Consider the following 19,708-nt stretch of genomic DNA (forward strand, 5'->3'; position numbering starts at 1 on the left):
TTAACATTGCTGGTTTTAAGTCATTTTTACATTTAAGCCTTTAGAAACTTAGGAAAAAAGAAAAAAAGTTTCACGTACATAGACTAAGCCCATGCATGTGCTGACATGAGTAGCAAATATGGCAGGTTCAACAGAGCTCTGTCAAAAGCTATAGAAGAAATACTTTTATTACATTAGAAATTCTACAAGAAGATTTCCAAGACATTAAAAGTTCCTATAGACACAGCCTTATTCCTTAGCTTAAAATGTGTTGTAACAGAAAACCTTTGAGGGTGTTGAAGAAAAAGCACAATATCACAATACATTTTATCAGAGCAACTGAGAAAAACCTGCAATGTACAGCCAAAGATTTGCAAGATGACCCGATGAAAGGAGGAAAACCATTTCAATGCAGACTATAAGAAGAACTCTAGACAACTATGGCCTTTGTGTTGGGTCCGAATGCCACTCTTAACCAAGAAGAACATAAAGGGAAGACTTAAACATGTTAGAATTAATTTAAGTTGTTCTGGAAGAATGTTTTATGGAACGATCTGACCAAACTTGCGTTTTTGGACCCATGGATCAGCGGTGTGTCTAGTGCAAAAAAAAAAAAAACACTGTCAAACTTGCAGGTGGACCAGTGCTGTTATGGGGGAGTTTATGATGCTGGAAGTGGACATCATGTCTGTATGAAGGACATCATGGATTCTTTGAAGTGTCTGGCCATTTTGACAAGAATTGTGATGCCCTTGGAGCAAAGACGGAAGCTGATGATCAATGGAGTTTCCTGCAGGACAGTCATCCCAAAGTACACATCCAAATCTACTTCTGCTTAGCTCAGGGATCAGTCAAGATTTACTTAAGTGCACTGTTCAGTCTTCAGATTTAACTCACATTGAAAACATCTGGTTGGATTTGAAGAAAGAAGTGGCAATGTGAAAATCAAAGATTATTAGTGATCTTAAAACTTTTTCAGGCGAGAATTGAGCCAAGACCACAGTAGAAAAGTGACAGAAGCTTCCGAGCACTTATAGGCCACGTTTATTGGTGTTTTTAAAGAATAAAAGATTCTGCACAAAATTTGACTTTTAGGGGTTAAATAATTTTGAACGTGAATGTTAGAGCTAATTAGATTTTTTTCATGATTCATCAATGTTACATTCTCAGAGTCACTCAAATGTGCATCACGAAACTTTCTTTATCACTCTCCCCGTTGTTGAATTATTTCCTTAAAATTTTGTTCTCCACAGCAAAGAATCTTGCAGGTTGAATCATTTTAATTGCAACTGTAACATAAGCTAGATAAATACTTTATTGTTCATTGTTGTTCACTAATGCATTAATCAATAACACTTTAAACCTTGTATTAAAGTCTTACTAAAACATTTGATTTAGCAGTGTACTTTTTACAATTATATTATGTAACAGTGTTACAATTATGAAATTACTGTATTCACTGTGCTTTATTTTAAAATATCTTTAGTGCCTGATGTATTAAAAGATGCAGTAAAAACCCTGATAACAATTGAATTTAGATTAATATATTTTCAAATGAGATTCAAATTAGAACGATCCATATCCTGATTCAGAAATATGCTTTCTCCAAATTTGAATTTATTCAGGTTAATCAAAATGCTTTTTGTTGTTTTTACAGTTTTTTTCAGTTGCTAACAAGCATTTGTCCAAGCAGTCGTCACATTTTCAAAACTCTAAACACAATTAGCACAGCATCTGTCTATTGTGGCCATACCATTCACACATTTCATGTCGTTTTCACACAATATGGAGTCATTGAACACATTTCCACAATGCTTACATTTTCTGAACAGACAAGCTATACCTCCCAACAAAATTATGGATCGTTTTGGTAGTATTTACAAATGTTAACACACAACATCCCACAATAGCAAAAACAATGTTCCAAACCTTAGAGACAGTATAAAAACCACTGCTTCTGCAATGATATCAGTTCAAAAACAATATATCTTAGCTGACTTATGTTGTGTAAATTGGGCCAACCACAACTGATTCCAATCTGGCTTAGACTCAATGGCAGGGGTTATTTTTTTCTATTACATTGACACTTATACAATAAAGGGAGAACTTTGAAGAGTGATATTTTTGGAAACAGAAAAGACAAACACTGTAATGTATGGACGAGGAAGAGTAAGAGCAAGGGGCCCAGGGAGAAGAGCAGGCCCAGTGAGAGGAGCAGAAGCAGTGAGAGGAGCAGGAAAAGTGAGAGATGCAGTGAGAGGAGCAGGAGCAGTGAGAGGAGCAGTGAGAGGAGCAATGAGAGGTGCAAGAACAGTGAGATGAGCAGTGAGAGGAGCAGGAGCAGTTAGATGAGCAGTGAGAGGAGCAGGAGCAGTGAGAGGAGCAGGAGCAGTTAGATGAGCAGGAGCAGTGAGAGGAGCAGGAGCAGTGAGAGGAGCAGGAGCAGTTAGATGAGCAGGAGCAGTTAGATGAGCAGTGAGAGGAGCAGGAGCAGTGAGAGGAGCAGGAGCAGTTAGATGAGCAGGAGCAGTGAGAGGAGCAGGAGCAGTGAGAGGAGCAGGAGCAGTTAGATGAGCAGGAGCAGTTAGATGAGCAGTGAGAGGAGCAGGAGCAGTGAGAGGAGCAGGAGCAGTTAGATGAGCAGGAGCAGTTAGATGAGCAGGAGCAGTTAGATGAGCAGTGAGAGGAGCAGGAGCAGTGAGAGGAGCAGGAGCAGTTAGATGAGCAGGAGCAGTGAGAGGAGCAGGAGCAGTGAGAGGAGCAGGAGCAGTTAGATGAGCAGTGAGAGGAGCAGGAGCAGTGAGAGGAGCAGTGAGAGGAGCAGGAGCAGTGAGAGGAGCAGGAGCAGTGAGAGGAGCAGGAGCAGGAGCAGTGAGAGGAGCAGGAGCAGGAGCAGTGAGAGGAGCAGGAGCAGTGAGAGGAGCAGGAGCAGGAGCAGTGAGAGGTGCAAGAACAGTGAGATGAGCAGTGAGAGGAGCAGGAGCAGTTAGATGAGCAGTGAGAGGAGCAGGAGCAGTGAGAGGAGCAGGAGCAGTTAGATGAGCAGGAGCAGTGAGAGGAGCAGGAGCAGTTAGATGAGCAGGAGCAGTTAGATGAGCAGGAGCAGTTAGATGAGCAGTGAGAGGAGCAGGAGCAGTGAGAGGAGCAGGAGCAGTTAGATGAGCAGGAGCAGTGAGAGGAGCAGGAGCAGTGAGAGGAGCAGGAGCAGTTAGATGAGCAGTGAGAGGAGCAGGAGCAGTGAGAGGAGCAGTGAGAGGAGCAGGAGCAGTGAGAGGAGCAGGAGCAGTGAGAGGAGCAGGAGCAGGAGCAGTGAGAGGAGCAGGAGCAGGAGCAGTGAGAGGAGCAGGAGCAGTGAGAGGAGCAGGAGCAGGAGCAGTGAGAGGTGCAAGAACAGTGAGATGAGCAGTGAGAGGAGCAGGAGCAGTTAGATGAGCAGTGAGAGGAGCAGGAGCAGTTAGATGAGCAGTGAGAGGAGCAGGAGCAGTGAGAGGAGCAGTGAGAGGAGCAGGAGCAGTTAGATGAGCAGTGAGAGGAGCAGGAGCAGTGAGAGGAGCAGGAACAGTGAGAGGAGCAGGAGCAGGAGCAGGAGCAGTGAGAGGAGCAGGAGCAGTGAGAGGAGCAGTGAGAGGTGCAGTGAGAGGAGCAGGAGCAGTTAGATGAGCAGTGAGAGGAGCAGGAGCAGTGAGAGGAGCAGGAGCAGGAGCAGGAGCAGGAGCAGTGAGAGGAGCAGGAGCAGTGAGAGGAGCAGTGAGAGGTGCAGTGAGAGGAGCAATGAGAGGTGCAGTGAGAGGAGCAGGAGCAGTTAGATGAGCAGTGAGAGGAGCAGGAGCAGTGAGAGGAGCAGGAGCAGGAGCAGGAGCAGTGAGAGGAGCAGAAGCAGTGAGAGGAGCAGGGGCAGTGAGAGGAGCAGGAGCAGTTAGATGAGCAGTGAGAGGAGCAGGAGCAGTGAGAGGAGCAGGAGCAGTTAGATGAGCAGGAGCAGTGAGAGGAGCAGGAGCAGTGAGAGGAGCAGGAGCAGTTAGATGAGCAGTGAGAGGAGCAGGAGCAGTGAGAGGAGCAGTGAGAGGTGCAGTGAGAGGAGCAATGAGAGGTGCAAGAACAGTGAGATGAGCAGTGAGAGGAGCAGGAGCAGTTAGATGAGCAGTGAGAGGAGCAGGAGCAGTTAGATGAGCAGTGAGAGGAGCAGGATCAGTAAGAGGAGCAGTGGGAGGAGCAGTGAGAGGAGCAGTGAGAGATTGTTTTTATTTTACCCCCCTCCCCCCTTTTTTTATTCTGGCCTTTTTGCTGTTGTTGTTTTTTTGTTCAGAATGCTCTTATGTGTTTTATGGATATTTTGTTCACTGTAAGCAATACTGTCAAACCTTTTCTGTTCTATCATACCGTGTTTCTACTGTACCTCCTGCAGTAAACAGTAAAGGAAAAAAATAGCTTTTTACTGGAATGCTTGAATGTGAACATTACTGTACATTTGGACATGCTGTTCCTAACCAAGAAATTTAGTGTAAAACAGTGAATTGCATGTTCTGCATGCAAATACCTGTAAAACTGAGACTGAAAAGTCTATGCAGTTTTTGTAATGTCAACAATAGCTAGTATTCTGAAACCTGGTGTACTTTGATTGACTGCATGTACCTTTTGAGGTGAAAACAAGTGTTATTCTTTGACAGAATAATTTAATTTTGAGTCAGATTTCCAGTGTTTTGGTAAAGTTGGTGTGTGCAGAGAAAGATGTGTTCTATTTTGAAATGAAGATTTAGTATATATTTAACAAAATGTGTTTTTGAGAAGGAAATTATCCATTTGGCCAATTGTGTTTTGTAGGTGTGAGTCTGTGTTAAGAGTTTAGAAAAAGTATCTGAAGTATGGTTAAGCGCTTGTTAGCGATTGAAAAAAACTGTAAGCTGTAATGTGGCCAGTTGTCTTGAGTATTGCAGTTCATGTAAATATGATTACAATATTAATGATGTAATATCCTGTGTTGTTAATATTTAAATTAATCAAGACATTTTTCAAAATATCGGCGTTTGTGTTCTGCAGACAACAGAAATGCATACAGGTTTGGAATTGAATGAAGATGTGTAGATGATGATCATTTTCATTTGAACTTTTCCTTTAAATATGACAGTAACATGCGAAAACTGAATTCTTTAAGATAAACATTTGCTATGAAATTTCAGAATCATAATGCAGTGTATAGTTGTGATTTCAAAGTAAATGGGGTGTGTATGTGAACACAGCACTGTATATCTGGAGTGTGTGTGTGAGTGTGTGTGGGCTTTGAGCCAGTGTAGTCTGCAGCCTCCGTGTTCTCTCCTGTTGATTAATTGTGGCATGTGTGTCCTCGAGGCAGAGCTGCACCGTGGGGCTCACCTGAGTGAACTGTGTGGGCTGGACACTGCTGAGGCAGGGGATGGTGAAGGCCTCCGGACGAAGCTCTGTGTCAGGGTTCATTAGGGGAGCTGGTAGAGGGCAAAAAAAATATAAGAAAAGAAATAGAGCCACAGTTTTCAGATAAGGGCAATACCACAATATGGTTTAGTAGTTTTGCATAATCAGATTTCTGACTAAGCCATGAAGCTTATTCTGGCCAAGAACCACCCACTTAGACTCTCACACTGACATATCTGACCACAGTTTTTGTTTTTATGTGCTGTTTAGGGGCAGTAAAACCTGAAGTGGTATATTATATTATCCCATCTTATAGATGATTATTATATAGTTTTATATTGTATTCAGAGATAATTCATATTTGTTCATATATAATGTGTGTTTGTGTATAAATGATCATTAAAAATAACAAACAAACATAAATCAACAGTCATCAATATTAATTATTGTTCTTCATTGTTAATTCATGATACTTACTGCATTAATTTACTGCATGTAATGTTTTATCATATCTAAATATATAAAATATAGTGATGTGGGGGAGAGACTCTGTCAAACTCCAAAGGCAGTCTACGTTAATGTCTAAGTTAACAAAAAATAAATAAATAAATAAATAGGAATCGCATATGTGCCTCAACACAGAAATTGCATGTAGTGCCTCATATGTTTGATTCCAAGATTTCTGGCAAATTTGACTAACCCAGTGATCATTTTTTTCTTCCAAGATGCTCATTTTTTCAAACCAATACCTTCTAAAGATGATTTAGTTTCCATACGGACTGATTAAGAGAGGTGTGCCCTCGGGAAGTTGCATAAAGCCAGCCAATCAGATTAGAGCTTGGACTTGAACAGACACTGGGTGGTTCCTCTGGCTGATGACTCTAATGTGTTGGTATCTTTAAATGCTTATAGGAAATATTACATGACATTTGATGCATATATTTAAAGCATTTAATGCATTTTTGTACAAATTGTTCATTTATTGTGTTCTTCTATACATTTGCCCTCTGAAATGTTTTGAATATGATGATTGTGTTCTTCTATCCATGATCATTATAATGTCTGCACATTATAGCTGGATAATGACAATGCAGTGAGGAAGGGAAGATGTTGTGCGTGCGTGCGTGCGTGCGTGTGTGTGTGTGTGTGTGTGTGTGTGAGGGTTCAGTCAAAGGTTAGCTGTCACTGAGATCCAGGCAGTGTGCTGCTGGAGACAAAAGTAAATCTGAGCTCTCAACTGGAACCTCCCTCAGACCATATGAGCCGATCCCAGAGTGTCATTAACTTCAGTCAGGTTTCAGTCTGCTACAGTGAACCCCAGACACAGCAGGCCCACAGTCAAGAACATCACGGCATGTGAAATCTATGGCGGCACATACATCTGTACAAAGAGTTTTAAGGCATGTAGAAAATATTTAAAAGAATTAATTCATCTTTCTTGCACTCTCTTCCACTTCTTCATTTCTTCCTGTAAATTTTTAATGTCCTGATTGTCCCAGAATAAATGAGATTTAGCTCATGAAGAGAAAGAAGGAGTGTGGGTAACCCCTCCCTTTCCTGTCATCCAGACAAGAGCCTTTCTGGAAACCTGCAGTTGATAATACAGGTAAAGAAGATTAATAAACAGTATCAAGGCAAAAGAAATTAGACGTAATGCTTTACTTAGTAGCAATGTGATGTAAAACTCCAAAAAGTTTATTAATAATCAGAATTAGCACAGATTTAAACTGATTTGCATTTTCATTTTTTTTGTGTACATTTTTTTTTAACTTCTCTGACCATAGCTTGTCAAATCCAATATTTAGAGCTTAGAAATTTATTTATTTATTTATTTGACTTTTATGTAAATGAATTTTTCAAACATTTAACTCTAATTTTGTACTAAACATTTAGCCGGATATTGTCAGGAAATAGTCGATTGAGCTTAACCTTTCCATTACACTTAATAAATGTGATTGGTTGACTAACTGATTGTTTCTTTACAGTGAATGTTTTAATCATCTGTAAAGATCATGCTAATATTTAATACTCATGGTCTTTTTATTTAAAGATTTTCAACTGGTTTGATTTGTGTGAGTGAGTGTGTGTGTGTGTGTGTGTGTGTGTGTGTGTGTTCGTAAAGGTCTCAATGACATCTTTGAGATTGCAATTTTATCTCAGATGGTAGCCTCAATACTTTACTGTTCATTCAAAGTTTTTGAGTATTTGCAATTTGTCAAATATAGAGCAAGACAGGCTGCGAGGGAGAGAAACCAATGAATGTCTAAAGTGGCCCATGAAAAAGAAAAAAAGGAGAATGGTTGAATCAAATAAAATCGAAGCAGTTGCTTTGTATGCCATTTAGAGAAAGAGATTGAAGGAACACAAACATCGTATTAAATAAGAGAAGCTACAGCTGTTATCTGGACCAAGTCTTTAACACTTCCAGGACCTCTTTGGGAACGCTCTTTGGGGAGGATGGAGGGAGGGGAAAAACTCTTGACCTTTGGTGTTTGGTTTTTGAGCTGACAGTGAAGTGCCAATGTAACTTTGAGTCTCTGATTACTTCTCAACAGCAAACTGGTTTTTGATTGGTTGCGCTAAAAACATAGTGCGTTTGGATAGTTGTGAGTTCAGGTGCTCCAGCAGTAGCCCTGCTAAAGTTCAGCACAAGACGCAATGACGCGTGAGTGTATATGTGGTTGAAGGTCAAAGGCTGTTGGTGTGCCCTTGCTATGAACTGTTGTGATGGACGGGTAATGACATCCACACAATATTGAGGCGATCACATGAGTGTACATGTGGGCCGAAGACAGTTCTTGTTTGAGATTGGGTTTCCATCCTGTCTTCAGGTCATCACTGTCTCATATACAAAAATACACTCCTACATACTGAATGTCAGAGCATCTGAAAATAAGAAGTCCCCCTCACACACACACACACACACTCACAATCTTTGGTCATCAGTCTCTGGTTTGGTTTAAATGTTCCACGTGTCTGTCCTGTCCACACCATCCCATCCGGGCCTCTGATCTCTGGATACACACACACCTGTGCAGACACACACACAAAATAATCTGCAGTCTCTGCCGCCTCTTGAACCCCTGCTCTGGTTTCTGACAGCTCTGAGGAGTCACACATGTCTCAGATGAAACATACAGTTTGATATGAGAATAGGTTTGGATCGGTAACTCTGAATGGTACTTGCAAAACATTGTTTTAAGTGCCACAGCTCAGGAGGCTCTCTTTAAGAAACATCTTTTCTGGCTTGTTGTATGAAACTAATACTAGAGCTGAACAGGCATCAGTTCCTGATTAATCCAGCATTTAGGTACCAACGCACATGTTGTTTTCTGGCTGTCAAAGGAGAGTTTACAGTGATGATACGTACAGGCAGAGGGAACGAATGACTGAGAGAAACGTGTGTTATTTTTGGAGAATCAGATGGTGAGGAGAGTAGAAGGATGAGGGGTCATCATGAATGCCTACAACTTCACACATCAGTCTATTGCTAAATCATAACTGTTCATAACTGTCACTGTTTCCCAAACATCTAGCAATACATTTACAAATTGCTAGTGAGAAATAACTTATCAGCTGTCAATGACTTGCAATACTAAATAAAACAAATCACGAGGTCATATTTCTTTACAAATATGCATTCTTGACATATATAACACCTAATGAAAAAATAGATATGCATTGCACATATCTGTTTCTATACAGAGAGAGTATGTGAAAGAGAGAGATTCTCAGTTTCTAATCTCCATATGAGATAGAAATACCTTGTGACAACATGGCTGTGTTTGTATGAGGTAAACAGGGCTATTGTGCGGATCTCCTTCAACACTTTGCGTGTGTAAGGGACGGGCTGTAGGGTGACGTTCTCAATCGAACTAAAATCTGATACCACAAGCAAAAGCGTGACAGAATAGAAAAAGCATTATGTAAAACATCATCATAAATCACGCGCATTCCTAAAACGGCCTCAGAAACTTTTGTTAGGCAATTCAATTAAATCCCGAATGAACTAAACACGCCTAAATCTGCTTTTAAGGTAATTTATTGTTTGTTTGCGCGCGCTTGACATTGGAATCTAAACAAAGACTAGTTCCGTTACAACAGCATTATGATATTAATGTATAGTTTTGCATTGCCGTGGTTAAAATGGCTGTATATGTAAAATATGCAGTTTTATAAAAATAAGCTTTGGTAAATGCGTTATGTTGTGTAACCTGTGATGGCTTCTGTTTGGTGGCCTGCTGGCCTGTTCTCTGGCCTTCCTCAAGAGTGAGACAGGAATTTTTCTTTTAGATAACCTTTTGCTCTGAATTCAGCCAAGAATGTGAGAATAAACAGAATAGATGTTCTCCCTCCTATACTCACCGGTTTTGAAATGGCCAGAACTCATTAGTTTTATTTATTCGTTTGATTAAAAACCTGATTCGATGTGTATTATTATTATTATTATTATTATTATTATTGTTGTTGTTCTTGTTGGTTATTAATATTACTATTATATTTTTAAAATAAGCAGATAATGTTTTACCATTTTGTTTTAATGCAAGTTTTAATTCCATTTTAATTATATATATATATATATATATATATATATATATATATATATATATATATATATATATATATATATATATATATATATATATATATATATATATATTAGCATCTTTCGTCAGATTCCAATAACTCTCTTCTCATTCCAGGATGTTCTCCTTTGCGTCTGGTCAGCTCAGGGTCATGGTAAGTTCATTGGGGTTTTTAACACATTCAGTTGCATTCACCTTGACGGCCTGCTGAGTGGGTTGCGCTCCTTTTCACATTTGATGGATTGTGAAGAAAAACATACTTTTTTTATTTTATTTGGTCTTACACCATTTTTAACTAAAGGGCAAACGGTCATGAAACTTATTGAAGAGTTCAATTTTATGATGTCATATCTTCATGCAGCCATATTCTAAACGTCAATAATTTAATGACGACAACAACAATGTGACTGTGCGAAGCGTTATGTTGTGATTATTGTTTATATCAATATTATTAATAATAATAATAAATTGTTAAAATAAATTAGATGAAATTGTTATTTAGGAATGTTGGGTATCGTTAAACAATAACACTGAGTGTAAGCTTTAACGTAGCTTTTTCAGTAGGTTAATTAAATAAACGTTTCTCCCGCTATTTAGAGAAGTTATGTAAACAGATTAATAATAAAAATGCTATTTAAATGTAATTGAAAGTAAAACTGCTGGGAATGCAAAAGTCGCTTTAATAACTATTTAGCTACCGTAACCTATTTAAAAAATAATAATAATAATAAATAAATCTGCATTAATCATAATTAATTTAATGTGAGAGACACAAAGCACATGAGCTCATATTGTCAGGTCAAAATAGAAAGTTAGGCCAGTTACTGTAGTTCATCTTTAGTTTACTCCAAATATGTTTGTCCAAATATAAAAAAAAAATCCTGACATTTCAAGAGTTTGTCGAAGTGAATTGTTGTTGATAATTGCTTTTTCGTTTTTACCTGCCATTGCACACTTTTCCTTGAGGTGCTAATTTCATAACCATTAATAAAGGTTTATCAGTAATTTAAATCTTAAATATTAATAATTTGTACATTTTTAAAACGTCTTAATGTTGTTTCTGTAATTCACGAACAAGCTGTTTGTTTCTGAATCGAAAGCTTTTTAAATTAATTATTATTAGTTTATATATATATATATATATATATATATATATATATATATATATATATATATATATATATATATATATATATATATAAACGAATAAAAATAAATAATAATGCTGATCGGGGAGAGTGGAATAAACAAAGAAATCAAGAGAGACAAAGTGAAGCCCCAGCACGGTGCTCGCGGCGCAAGCTGAAGGGAGAGACCTGCGCGTGACCCCGGCGAGATGGAGGCCCGTTCGCAGCTCCTGACAGGCTGACCTGCCGATTTCTAATATTAATTCGGCCTGAACTCTTCGTGAACCGAGGCCAGGGGAGAAGCAGTCAGGGGATGTTTGAGGCAGGACTCAGGGCAAACCTCTCCGCCTGAGCAAATATTGGGGTAGTCCGTCAGAGGGTCGTGGATGACATGGAACTGTCAAGCCCGCGTAAACTTTGGGGAAGAGGTGAGGCCACAAGAGAGTGAACGGGGGGGTTAGCCAAACTTGTTTCCTGAAATGTTCGAAAAACGACTTTGCGACCCCCTCCCCTAGTTCTCTTCAGCACTTGTCAGCACCCTCCAGCTCAGAGATCATTCCCCCAGTTCTTTCACCGGAGTCTGCCCTCTCTCCCTCTCTCTCCCTCTCACCTGCTTTGCTCTGCATGTGTTTCTGAGGTTGACACAAAAGAAAACTGAGAGTTCCTCAAATCTTATGTCTAATTTGAACGAAAGTCTGTCAGTAGAGCACAGACGGAAAACAGATGTGTGCGCGCGTGGACTTATGTGACGCCCATTAGCTTATTCACTTAGATTTTCTTTTGTGGTGACCTTTTAATATTAAGGAATGACTTGAAATTAATCTTCGAGGGAGGAACCCCCCCCCCCCCCCCCCACATGTATGTCCAATCTTTGTGACAACCCTAAACAAGTCCTGTAGAAACTGTAATAATGTAAAACAATTGGCAATATGTGTCACTGTAAAAAAAAAATAAAAAACTGCATGTTTTCCGTTTACAAAACCTTTTGAGTCTTTCTAGAAAAAAAAAAGAAAAGAAAAGAAAACAACAAATTTACCCCAAATGTTGTCCCAACTTGAAACACAGTTGTCTGAACAAAGAATTTCATATTGCTAAAAAGTTAAGGCTTTGTGAATTCCCAGCATGCAATGCAGTATGAATAAAGTATGCAGTTATAGGATTATGTTATGCTGTTTGGTGCCTTCATCTAAACTTTTGTTGTTGTTTTGTTATTATTGTCGTTGGTTATTTGTTGCGCTGTGATGTAAAGACTTATTGTCATCCGTAAATAAACATTAAAATTATAATGTGGTGAGCTTTTAAACATTATTTTCATCCAGAAAAAAGAAAAAGAAAAATATCTCAGCAACAGTAACTGCTATTTTAGTTGCTGTGACAAAAATAATAATAATAATAATAATAATAATAAAAAAAAAAATATATATATATATATATATATATATATATATATATATATATATATATATATATATATATATATATATATATATATATAAACACAAAAGACAATCAGTTTTGAATAAACAAATATATTATATTTATCTTGATTAAACAAAGTATCTTTACTGAAAAACTATTGTTGAGACTCAAAAGTCTTACTGCATCAAGTTGCCTTATTTTTAAACTGTTTATTTTTTTTTGCAGTGTAGGCCCACACAAATATATATCTGTATGTGTGTGTGTGTGTGTGTGTGTGTGTGTGTGTGCATTTTGGCTTTCAAAGGCAATACATATGTATTTTTTTTTGCTATGGGAAATTGAAGTAAAGTCAGAGACAAAGGGTTCAGGTAAAGTAAAGGGTAACCTCCATGTAACCCCCCTACTGTAAGCATTACTTTACGTTTCAATGCAGACCACGGATGTTGACCGCGGGGGTAGCGGTTGGATCAAAGGCCCGTTCAGGGGGGTACAGGACAAACGGCCCGAACAGCGTGACTGAAATCTGCACCAGCAGATGGTCGAGAGAGAATCATAGAACTATTGCTGTGTCGTCTTCATTTCCAGATTGTATTGGTTTAGATTGTGTATATACTTTGAGGCTAGTTATTATCTTTTAAAATGCAACATGATATATCTATGGAATGATAAAAAAAAAGTATAATAATCTTAGAAAATGTTTCTAAAATGTACTTTTGTAATACTAGGGAGATTATGAATCCTAAAGTGGTATTGACATTGAAGTCGTAATTAGTATATATTCAACCATAGTTAAATGTTTAAATGTTTTTGAACATTACAGAAACCAGTCTACTGCCTAACAAGTGTTTGCCTTCGCTTAAAAGAGCTGCTTGTTACAATGTGTTGTCTTTCTTGCCACAAAGACACTGGGCTGGTGAGAGAGATGCAGTCCAGCATTGTTTTCCTCTGAAGTGGACCTAATGTTAACCTTGCTGCAAAGATCCAACATGTCTCTCATGGCACAGTTTTAATTCTACGGATTTTTAATGACTTGATATGTCAATTACAATAATATTTTAACGGCCGTCAGAATTGGAGAGCTCATGTAAACTGTCAAAGTCGATATTTTTTACCTTTATGAATGCTTTAGCTATTTGTTGTTGAGAACTCGAGAATGACAATTCAATGCATGTAACGAACTATTCTAAAGAATTAAGGTTTTGAACATGTTTAGCAAATAAATAAGAAGCCCATTCATAACAACACTCAATAACTTAGAGATGCACCGCCCACAATTCAGTTCCGTTTCTCGAAAGCTTGTCTTCAGGATCAGTGCTATTTGTGCCACCCCCTAAACCACTCAGAGAGAGAGAGTCTGTTTGGATGTTTAGATATCCCAGAAGCACACAGAGGTAAAAAGGTCATATTTTAACACCCTGATTGCTCCACAACATTCCGTTCGGTTCTCCGAGCATCCTATAACACGTGACTGGTGGACACTTTAAGTGAAGAGAAGAACTGATGAAACACTGTCATCATTTAAATCCCCATATTATTTAATTATTATATATATATATATATATATATATATATATATATATATATATATATATATATATATATATATATTATTATTATTATTATTATTATTATTATTATTTATTTTTTATTTTTTTTATTTTTTTTATGTTACTTAAACATGTAAACTGGTGGCAGAGACCGCTTCCGTAAAATATTGTTTTTATTCGAGGTAGATAAAGAACTTACAGAAACATATGATTGAGACATTTAGATTACGGAATCATACAGACAGTAACTAATAAAACTCAGCTCGTCTGCACATAAACAAAAACAAATAGGCTAAAATATCAAATTATTTACATGTTTTAAGAAACGTACATCAAAACACCCTGCATTGCTTTTTTATTTTTATTTATTTATTTTATTAAAAACGGAATAGAACTTTTCCTAAAAATTCTAATTTTTATAGTAAATTAGGCATGGCTAGCAACACAGTATTAATTATTTCTCACTGTAAATTGACAAATAATTGAATACACAGTGCGCACTGAGAAAGAATCGTTCTAGTAAATTGTGCTGGTGTTCAGTAAAGGCCTACCCTGTAAACGTATAGTGCAAGGAGTACAATAGCCCCTATAGCTACAATCCTCAAAACTCAAATATATGAAATGTGTACATCAAATAAAAATACATTTTCGTAAACGCAACAAAAAAACACCAATACATATTTTGACAACACAATTAGCTCCCTGTAAAGTCAGTTAGGTTCGTTTAGAGACTTGTAAACATTGTGAAAGTGCATTATATTTATAATAGAAATACCCTGTATAACACACACAAACGTTTCCAGGGAGTATTTGAAATTTTGTTCGAGCAGACGGTGTAACTTTGTTCGTTTTTGTGCTAAAAGTCACCTTAAACAATTCGTAATCGTCCATCATAAAAAAGAGAAGGGCTTTCGGGCACATTGTGGAATGCTTAAATTAATAGACTTTAGTATATATTCCGAAACTGTGGCTCAATGCACCCGGAACTCTTGCCATCGGTTAGGAATCCGGGCTTGGAGAAGCTCCTGGAGATGTTGAAGTTGAGTGATCAGAGTGATCCTCGAGGTCTTTAGACAAGGTGGACGAAGCAGGCGCCAGACCCTCCTTCTCTCGCTTCTTCTGTTTCATTCGGCGGTTCTGAAACCATATCTTCACCTGTGTCTCGTTCAGCTCGAGCGTGCCAGCGATTTCGACGCGCCGCGCTCGCGTGAGATACTTGCTGAAGTGAAACTCTTTCTCGAGCTCCGTGAGTTGTTTCGTTGTGAAATTCGTCCGGATTGTGTTTTGTGGTCCCAGTCCGTAATCGGCCACTTTAGCTGCGAGGGAAAAAAAATTAAAGAATAGTTAAATGGGTGTTTGTCAAACAATGAAACACACAAGTAAAGGACCATAGTATTAATTAAACGGATTATTTTGTAAACACACCAACAACAATCAAGTGTGCTCGTGTTCTTAAACTTTATTAGATGTGACCATCTAAATTTTATCACGCATGAAACTCGGCAAGTATTGCAAACTTTTGTTAACCTTACCATAATAACCCGGTTTTATATTTTATCAATTGTGAAAGAACTCATAATGGGGTCTATGGATGCAATTCAATACTCCCCAAAGGTGGCTTTATGAGCACTCAATTTGTACAATATGTCAAAATGGTGGCCCCCGTGCGTAAAAGTTGGTGCACTAAATCGTTGTGAGGCAAACACTGCTGGGACAGGAGACGAAGGCTTAAGAACACAATGGAGGCCAACAAAAACGAATGTTGCGCGGCGAGAACCGGGGTCAAGCTAAGGATAACAGTGCTGGTGTATTTCCAAGGCCGAATGAAAGCATGTCTGCTCGGTGCATTAACGCAGAGGGAGATGGGTTGAAACTGAAGTGAACAGGTCAACTCATCTGCCTTTAGATATTTTTGGTAGGCTAAATAAAGTTTCTAGTTTGTGTACAATTTATTGGTGATCTGCAAGCTTCTTTGCATTAAGGATATGTGTAAGGCATAATTGTTCTCGATTTGAGTGGAAAATTTTCGTCATAGAGGCAATTTAATCCACCTGTTTTAGGAGGGTTCCTTTTGACTTTCATCCAGTCGAATGTCTTCTCAGGTGGCGACTGATCCATGTCCCTCTCCCTCCCTTGGGAGGCCGATAAGTCGGCGTAGGTGCCTTGTGAGTATCCTCGCTGGTGGTCCTGGCCTTCGCATCCATGATGCTGGTAAGGTGCGGCTGGAACGGCTCCCTGCGCCCCGCTGTATGCACCAGCCATGGAGCCATAGTGAGGACCGACATTTGAGTTTGAAAACCCCGATGAGTGATAATACATCCCATCCTGCTCAGGGTTAATGAAATACTGGTGTTGAGCATAGTCCGGGTTGGAGCAGGCCTGGGTCCCATAACTAGTAGTCCCCGTGCCACCGTAGGTAAGGCCATGAGTTTGGTGCTGGGGATGCGCGTAAACGCCGCTGTGGTGCTGATGTTGTGCTGCTGCTGCTGGCTGGTTGCTCCCCCCTACGTAAAGTCGTCCATCAGCGTTATAGCTGTCACTTGCGTGTCCGGTATGGAAGGGGCCCGAGAGCGCCTGAATCTGATCCAAGTGGTGGTATCCAGCCTTGGGCGAGTAAGCGTTCGTCCCACGGTTACAAATGGTGTACTCCAAAAAAGAGTTCATTCTGGAATTGTCCATGTGCAATTAAAGGCGGATGGTCAGCCTGAGAGATCGGGAGAGCCTCCTGTCCTGCAAACTCGCAACAGTATGTCATGCGGAAGGGGGGAAATGCTTACCTCTGGAGTATTTGCCCATGCTTCCCTATAACACATATTTACCTCAGCTGCTGGTCACGTGATACGTCACGGCGCCAATGGTGAGGGGACCTCCAGAAGTTTGTCAGCGCGAGGCGACCATCCATCACGCGCTTGACATTAGCATGACAAAGCCACTTCAATCAAACTAGCCCATCAATCTGATAACAGTTAGAATATGTCAAACCCTGCGAGAAAGGCACTCCGACGGAGAGAAAGAAAGAAAGAACGTTTCAGACTTTGCATTGAGATTTTGTTCTTCATCTCCCTTCACTTACCAGCCGCATTTAGTTTCTAGTTTTAATCTCGCGAGTTAGTGAATAATGCGTTTTCTTCGTATACTGTAATGGGCTGAGGTAGGCCCAGGGGATTGTCCTCTTTAATAAGAGTAATATTCAGTGTTGCCTGTAAGACTAGCCGAACGCAGAGTTTATTATGTGTGCTTAGGAAGGAAATCTCTTTAACACTCGAATTGGAGGTGACGCCACGGTTCACAGATCGGCCCGGGTTGGCTTTGGACCCGTCTAATTGAATCACTGAACTGATCTGTTACCAAAACGAAATTAGGTCGACAGCGAGCCTTCTGTTTAGTCCAAACGAGCAGGAAAAGAACGCCAACGAGTTCCTTCTCCTCTCACAGTCTGTAGAAACATGTGTTGCTGCATTGCTGCCTGTTTTTCCATCGTTTTGAATCCAACTGCAGATCAAAGTGTGTAAGATAGTCTTTACAGTTTCTAAGCTTAGTTTTAAAACCGTGGGTTATAAAACACGCGTTCTAAACACAACTTCCCAAAACTTTAGGACTGTAAGTCTAACTAATGAGCTCGTCTGCAGCATGGATTGCTTGGCAGGCGTTGGTGGACAGCAGAAGAGAGAAGCTAATAATTAATTAAGATGACAATGCTGAACAAGTCTACCTCTTCACATGAAGCCCACGCTCAATATAGGGGGGCTGAAGAAGTTAGAATATATTTGCTCATTAGTACATGGTGGTACATGAAATGGTAACAATGTGACGCCCACAGTGATTTGTTATCCGTCGATTCACTTGCCGAGTGATTGTCTAGTTGCGCAGCCAAAGACTCCAAACTACCTTGAGCAGTTTTGTTAGCACTGTTGTAGCTCTAACCTACATTCAGGAGTCCTCGAGGCCTCTGGTCTTCTGGTTGGTGGTTGTTTTAAACGTATCCATCAGTTAGTTGGTTGCAATGTTTTGTGCAGGCTAGCATCATCACTGCGCGAACACATCCTACCAGATCTGTTTAATTAGTTGGAACAGTTCGTGTTTCGAATGATCACACACGAATCATCAATGTCATGTAATATTCAACGACCCTCGCTAGAGCCTTTTGATGAAAGGTTTGCCAACCCTTAAGTTTTTTTGAATCTGATGTTCTTTTCAACGATTCTTCAAATGACCGCGCAAAACTTTTATTAAAATTACAAGAGGCTTGTGTAAGGGGTTGCTATTAGAGCAATATTGATCCGGATTTTGAAATGGATGTGTGAATAAAAGTTTGTTTCCTTCCAGAGCATTCAAGATAAAATATTTATAAATGAGACTCCATTTATTGCTGGAAAAGAACATAGGAAAAATACATTTATGTAAAATGTATAATAATAATAGTTTTTATTAATAATATAATTGATACATTATTAATAAATAAACAGACATTTATTTACTTACTTGATGTTTAAATAATCCATCAACTATTAGATATCAACTATTATTTGCATAAGATTAAACGTTTTTCCGACGAAAAATAAAGAAAGAAATAAAAAGCCGTTGTGCACCTCGCGGCTCGCTTTATTCCCGCGTAAGTAAGTAATGGTAACAGTCAGCTATAAACAGATTAGAGAAAAATAACTATTTATGATTTTAAACCTGAAAGTATTCTTGCCTTTTAACTTCATTATTGTAATTCTTACATTAATTTAATGTAGAGATAGTCTCAATAGATGTTCTCAATTGCTCGAAATGCAAGCAACAATTAGGTCTGGATACGAAAACCCTTTTACGGAGAAAAAACCCCTGATATTAGGGACAACTTTAGATAAAAAAATTAAATTTTTGATTTGTTTTTGAGCTGCAGCGTAGCTGTGGCTCTGCTATGTATAAATGACGTCATTGCATGCCACGTGCTTAATGTTTCTGAACACTCAAGATTGTGAGACTAAAATTACTTCCACACTTCAACCAATGAAACTTAAACACAAGTGTGTGATAACACTCAATTATTTAACAGTTGTGAAGGATGTATGGGATCATTGCTATGGTAGTGCTGAATTTTATTGGTTAAGGTATATAAAACCTTAAAACTGAAATAATTTTTATTATTCAATTTGTATACTTTGGCAGTTCCTTCCTGTTTTGCTAGGAAAAACAAACAATGCAGATGAGAGTAATGGGGCTACCATCATAACTACCTTTGATTTTTTGCATGTCCAAGTCATTAACTTGAATAATGAATGGCCCTTGAAGCCATTCAAATGTAGTTTTCTTTCTTCATTCAACACCACATGCTCAACATCGAGTTTTTACACTAAGCTGCACATGTTAACCTCAACACCACAGATGAAATCTTATTGTTATTAATTTCTTTTTACAGTCCCTCAACCCAGGCCTTTTATTATTCTCAGTTCTGAAAGCTGGATCATGTCCTTCACCCACGACCCTTCCACTTTGTCGTCACTCGAGTAGCCGATGTGTGGTAAGAGTATTGACACACACCGGCTTTGCAGAATAATTTATGCATGTAGGCGGAGATTCAGGTATTTCCATTGTACATGTAAAGAGGGGTATTAAGAAAATCACTATACAAATTAAATGATTTTCATCCTGCATCCATCCTTTGTGAATTGACACC

General features: G+C 38.9%; 1 protein-coding gene and 1 long non-coding RNA gene across 2 annotated transcripts in view; one reads left to right on the forward strand and one right to left on the reverse strand.

Moving 5' to 3' along the window:
* LOC127946398 (uncharacterized) overlaps positions 1-19,708 on the forward strand; it is a 218,321-nt gene that overhangs the window by 135,648 nt on the left and 62,965 nt on the right. The gene's annotated exons all lie outside the window — the stretch shown is intronic.
* On the reverse strand, positions 14,215-16,902 carry LOC127946371 (homeobox protein Hox-B1-like). Its single transcript, XM_052542911.1, has 2 exons — positions 16,098-16,902; positions 14,215-15,362 (listed from the first exon to the last, which is right to left on the reverse strand). Exons 1-2 carry the CDS (start codon positions 16,723-16,725, stop codon positions 15,046-15,048), a joined length of 945 nt encoding a protein of 314 aa, XP_052398871.1. The 5' UTR covers positions 16,726-16,902; the 3' UTR covers positions 14,215-15,045.

Source organism: Carassius gibelio, chromosome A3, assembly GCF_023724105.1.
Source record: "Carassius gibelio isolate Cgi1373 ecotype wild population from Czech Republic chromosome A3, carGib1.2-hapl.c, whole genome shotgun sequence".
Lineage (NCBI taxonomy): Eukaryota > Metazoa > Chordata > Actinopteri > Cypriniformes > Cyprinidae > Carassius > Carassius gibelio.

Excerpts from the sequence above, each read along its gene's own strand:
- LOC127946371 (XM_052542911.1), bottom strand. The coding sequence starts at position 16,725 with ATGGACAATTCCAGAATGAACTCTTTTTTGGAGTACACCATTTGTAAC. Across the intron at positions 15,363-16,097 it reads AAGGAACCCTCCTAAAACAG|CTAAAGTGGCCGATTACGGA; the intron begins GTGGATTAAATT and ends TTTCCCTCGCAG.